The 5476-nt window shown below is 44.4% G+C and overlaps 2 protein-coding genes across 3 annotated transcripts in view; one reads left to right on the forward strand and one right to left on the reverse strand.

Annotated features, from left to right (window-relative positions):
• LOC131927001 (uncharacterized) overlaps positions 1-2717 on the forward strand; it is a 4120-nt gene extending 1403 nt beyond the window's left edge. The window contains exons 2-5 of one of the 2 annotated variants that reach the window (XM_059282643.1): positions 1-47; positions 1605-1782; positions 1932-2460; positions 2569-2717. The exon at positions 1-47 is cut by the window's left edge and continues 123 nt beyond it. In XM_059282643.1, coding sequence (XP_059138626.1) covers positions 1-47; positions 1605-1782; positions 1932-2450 — 744 coding nt within the window. In that variant the 3' untranslated portion in view covers positions 2451-2460; positions 2569-2717. Of the gene's footprint in view, positions 48-1604; positions 1783-1931 lie in introns of both variants that reach the window. The other variant, XM_059282642.1, reaches the window with a different exon arrangement.
• Positions 2718-3596: 879 nt separating this feature from the next.
• Positions 3597-4289, reverse strand: LOC131926991 (uncharacterized). The gene has a single exon (XM_059282626.1). The coding sequence runs from the start codon at positions 4287-4289 to the stop codon at positions 3597-3599; it is 693 nt and encodes a 230-aa protein (XP_059138609.1).
• Positions 4290-5476: the final 1187 nt, after the last annotated feature.

A 5476-nucleotide genomic window follows, 5' to 3' on the forward strand; every position in this document is an offset into this window, starting at 1 on the left:
ACCTTCAGGACGGGGGTCGACCCCCTCATCGTGGGGGTCAATTTCACGTGAGTAGCCTACGTCATCGTGGGGGTCAATTTCACGTGAGTAGCCTACGTCATCGTGGGGGTCAATTTCACGTGAGTAGCCTACGTCATCGTGGGGGTCAATTTCACGTGAGTAGCCTACGTCATCGTGGGGGTCAATTTCACGTGAGTAGCCTACGTCATCGTGGGGGTCAATTTCACGTGAGTAGCCTACGTCATCGTGGGGGTCAATTTCACGTGAGTAGCCTACGTCATCGTGGGGGTCAATTTCACGTGAGTAGCCTACGTCATCGTGGGGGTCAATTTCACGTGAGTAGCCTACGTCATCGGGGTCTTGAGTTTCTTGGTGCCGGCAGCATACAGTACCTCACGGTGCCACACTGTGCCGCGCGGAACCCTATAGCACCACACGGTGCCCTATAGCACCACACGGTGCCCTATAGCACCACACGGTACCGTACAGCTCCACACAGTTACACAGTGTGCCACACAATGCCACATAATGTTGATTACCTTCTAACGGCATATTAACGTATTTTGATCAACATCGGGTTTCGTTAACTAAAGTCAGCATTTGACGAAAACCCACCTTCAAATCTGATTAACCACTTTTAGATTTGCTAAACCACCAACATATTTAATTACCCACCCATAACATCTGCGATTGAAAAATAAAATACTTAAAAAAAACTTTTTAAAAAACCACGTTTTTCTTGTGGACTAAAAAGTAGAAAATAACTATTTACATACATTTGATGACAAAAAACGTGGGTACGTTCACCATCAAATTTCCCGACCCATCTGCCCGACCCACGTTTTTTGTCATCAAATGTATGTAAATAGTTATTTTCTACTTTTTAGTCCACAAGAAAAACGTGGTTTTTTAAAAAGTTTTTTTTAAGTATTTTATTTTCTCCTTTTTAGTCCGTTGCTACACATAAAACACGTGGTTTTTAAAAAAGTGTTTATAAATACACGGACTAAAAAAAAATCTTGAGCGACCAGGATTCGAACCTGGGTTGTCGCGGCCACAACGCGAAGTACTAACCACTATACGATCACGGCCAGCGCGCTCACATCGATTGGGGCCGAAGTAACTGTGTCAACAAGCCTCCAGTCTTGTCGGTATCTTTAGAAATCATGTCCTCAATTTTATGGTCCTTTGGGCGTAATTAAATTAAGCTAATTACGGTCTCTAATTGCTAGTTTTTATGATTGCATCTGAAATTGTTAGGCGAAAGTAACCTGCATGCCAAATTTCAGATCTATAGAGCAATCAGAAGTGGGCTAATTTTCGATGTCAATTTTAACAACAAACACACGCGAAGCTGAGTTAATAAAAACGTGTTAAAAAATGACAACAATCATAAGAAGTAAACATTTTATAGTCACAAAAACAAAACTTACCAACCAATGTTGAAGTGGCCAAGTTGGATTCAAACCTTCTCATCCTCTCTAAGTTAAACCAATACCCAATCTAAAACTACAACCAAAAACATTGTGTCTACAGATACTCTACTCCACCTAGTCTTAGCCGGTCTGGTTCAACAGCCTAACATACAAATACGTTTGTTTCAGGAACATCTTTTACCTGGAAGACAACCCCACCTGTGGCTTCGACTACCTGTGCATCAACGGAGCCAAGTTCTGCGGCAGCTACGCCACTTCCAGATACTTCGAGTTTCTGGTGCCGGCAGGCAAAAACTTCACGCATGAGTTCCGGAGCGACGGCTCCGTCAATGGACAAGGCTTCAGGGTAACGGTTCAGTGGTTATAGCTAGCTGTGGTATAGCTGAATAGGTATATGTAGCTAGCTGTGGTATAGCTGGATAGGTATATGTAGACCTGGCCCCAAGGCCGAACTTCTCGGGATGATTTAACCACTGATTCCATTTGTTGTTGCAGTATCTCCTGACGGCCAGACGCTACACAAACGGCACCGTCGTCAACACGCCATCTGGCACGGGAGCAGGCGGCAGCAACGTGACCTTCACCTCCGTCAACGGCAGCAGCGTGTACGAGGACAAATGCAACTACAGCCCTGAGACTTTCTTCAACGTCCAGCCGACCACCACCAACTACAACTACACCACCTACCCCAACTACAACTACACCACCTACCCCTACTACAATTACACAACCTACCCCTATTACAACTACACCACCTACCCCTACTACAACTACACCACTTACCCCTACTATAACTACACCACTTACCCCTACTACAACTACACCACCTATCCCTACTACTACCCCGACACCAGCTACAACTACTACACGACGGCGCCCTACTACCCCCAGCCCTGCAACACCAACTACCCCTACCTGGTCTTCCAGGCTGTCCAGTACCTGAGACAAGAGCTTGACAACAGGAACAACGCCCTGGATCTGCTCAACCAGTTTCTGGCCAGAAACGGCTTTTAACCCTCCACAGACCAACATGGCTATTAACCCTACACACACCAACACGGCTTTTAACCCTCCACACACCAACACGGCTTTTAACCCTCCACACACCAACACGGCTTTTAACCCTCCACACACCAACACGGCTTTTAACCCTCCACACACCAACACGGCTTTTAACCCTCGATCACGGCTCTTAAACTTATCCCTTGGTAAAATATAGTCCTTAAACCAATTTTGGATAAATCTCCCTAAAAAATAAGAATAAAATAAAATTGAAAATGCACAACAAATATTTATAGTTTTTTTTTTAATGTTGTTTGGAATGTTTGAAAAAATTGTGTTGGAATACTTAAACGTTTGTTTACTAAGTAATGAATTTAAAATAAAAAAAAACGTATAGGAAAAAAAAACAACTATAAAAACCTTATAATTTATAATAACAAGCTTTTAAGTACACTCAAAATAGGAAAAATAAAACAAAATTGCTTCCTTTAATCAAAGCTTCTGTCGCTCATGAAATCTCTTACATATTTTAGTGACCAATTCTTTACTAAAGTTGCGAGTTTGTTTTGTTTGTAGTCCTGAAGTAATACATAGGTTTAACAGAACATACAATTTTTAAAACGGAATTCAAATGACCGGAAATATTACAGATCAAAGCTTAAATCCAATCACATTTTAAACTCATAACACAAACCATCTGAGGTCTTTGAGTGAGTTCTGGTTCCATTAGTGCCATCTACCACAGGCAACGTCCACGGCTATGCTAACTTGACCACTGACTACATAAACAGGATTATTTTGAATGTATGTTATTGACAGGGTGTGGTCGGAGCCATATTCTACGATGCTTGTTTTATAAGTGAGTCTCTAAAACTTAAGTTTTCAAGGTGTCAACAATTGCCTCACTAGGGGGGGGGGGGGTGTCACAAGGTGGGGCGTCACTAGGTGAGGTATCCCGGGTTATCACTGCCTGTTTCAAAACATTTTTTCGCTTTGGTGTCAGAGTAAACATATTTCTTTTCTGTCTGTAAATGTTGTTGTTTTTAGCCCCCCCCCCCTCAACCCACACTTTGATGACACCACAGAAATAAAGTAAGATAATTTATAAAAGTAGTGCGAGGAGCCACTTGTAGTGATACGGTCTCATGGAGACCGGGACTACTTTTTTTTGTCTTTCTCAACTTTGCTGGTCCAAAAGACAGCGTTGTAGGTGGCCTTGAACTTGGCGCTCATGTTGTAGTAGACGAAGAAGTTGACCATGCTGTTGGTGGTCTCGAAGACGTAGACCACCGCCCACACGATCACGAACACGTTGTAGTAGCGGAAAGAGTAGACGAAGTTGTAGGTCAAGGTCGTGATAGCCAGAAAGGTCGCTAGGCTAGGGGTCACGCAGCCGATGAATATACACGACATGAAGATCACCATCTTGACCAGCTTCCGGTCGCGGAGACTGAGCCGGTCTTTGGGTCCGGCGGTGTGTGACGTCACCTCCCGCCATTTTGATTTGACCCGCAGCTGTTTGATGATGATGGTGGTGAGGATGGCGTTGGTGAGGATGGCCCCGCACTGGATGGAGACGAAGACGTAGAAGCCGATGGTCTCCATGTACAGCCCGTTCTCGCGGTATGCCTTGATGACGATCGTCCGGTTGAGCTGCGGGAAGTAGACCGGCACCAGCATGTGGCAGACGGCGACAGTCAGGGACCCGCCCAGCACCACGGCGTAGATGCCCACCATCACCAGGACGGTGCCCCGGGGCGTGACGTAGTGCTTGACCTTGAGGGGCATGGCGATGCAGAGGCAGCGCTCGAAGGTGATGTAGGTGGTGATCCACCAAGCCACCCGGGACATCATCTCGTGGGGGACGGCTGGTTAAGTTAGGTTAGGTTAGGTTCGGTTAGGTTAGTTAGGTTAGGTTAGGTTAGGTTAGGTTAGTTAGGTTAGTTAGGTTAGTGAGGCTAGTTAGGTTAGTTAGGTTAGGTTAGGTTGGGTTAGGTTAGTTAGGTTAGGTTAGGTGAGGTTAGGTTAGGTTAGGTTAGGTTAGTTAGGTTAGTTAGGTTAGTGAGGCTAGTTAGGTTAGTTAGGTTAGGTTATGTTAGGTTAGTTAGGATAGGTTAGATTAGATTAGGTTAGGTTAGGTTAGGTTAGGTTAGGTTAGGATGGGTTGGGTTAGGTTAGGTTAGGTTAGGTTAGGTTAGGTTAAGTTAGGTTAGGTTAGGTTAAATTAGGCTAGGCTAGGCTAAGCTAAGCTAGGCTAGGCTAGGTTAGGTTAGGTTAGGTTAGGTTAGGTTAGGTCGGGTTAGGTTAGGTTAGGTTAGGTTAGGTTAGGTTAGGTCAGGTTAGGTTAGGTTAGGTTAGGTTGGGTTAGGTTAGGTTAGGTTAGGTTAGGTTGGGTTAGGTTAGGTTAGGTTAGATTAGATTAGGTTAGGTTAGGTTAGGTTAGGTTGGGTTGGGTTGGGTTAGGTTAGGTTAGGTTAGGTTAGGTTAGGTTAGGTTAGGTTAGGTTAGGTTAGGTTGGGTTGGGTTGGGTTGGGTTAGGTTAGGTTAGGTTAGGTTAGATTAGGTTAGGTTATGTTAGGTGAGGTTAGGTTAGGTTAGATTAGGTTAGGTTAGGTTAGGTTAGGTTAGGTTGGGTTGGGTTGGGTTTGGTTAGGTTGGGTTAGGTTAGGTTAGGTTAGGTTAGGTTAGGTTGGGTTAGGTTAGGTTAGGTTAGGTTGGGTTAGGTTAGGTTAGGTTAGGTTAGATTAGATTAGGTTATGTTAGGTGAGGTTAGGTTAGGTTAGATTAGGTTAGGTTAGGTTAGGTTAGGTTGGGTTGGGTTAGGTTAGGTTAGGTTAGGTTAGGTTAGGTTAGGTTGGGTTAGGTTAGGTTAGGTTAGGTTATGTTATGTTAGGTGAGGTTAGGTTAGGTTAGATTAGGTTAGGTTCGGTTAGGTTAGGTTAGGTTAGGTTGTGTTGGGTTGGGTTGGGTTAGGTTAGGTTGGGTTAGGTTAGGTTAGGTTAGGTTGGGTTAGGTTAGGTTGGGTTAGGTTAGGTTAG

This window comes from Physella acuta, unplaced genomic scaffold, assembly GCF_028476545.2.
Source record: "Physella acuta isolate Inbredline_101_S28 unplaced genomic scaffold, ASM2847654v3 ptg001357l, whole genome shotgun sequence".
Taxonomy (NCBI): domain Eukaryota; kingdom Metazoa; phylum Mollusca; class Gastropoda; family Physidae; genus Physella; species Physella acuta.

What these genes read in the sequence shown, in the direction of transcription:
- LOC131926991 (XM_059282626.1), bottom strand. Translation starts at nt 4,289, where the DNA reads ATGTCCCGGGTGGCTTGGTGGATCACCACCTACATCACCTTCGAGCGC.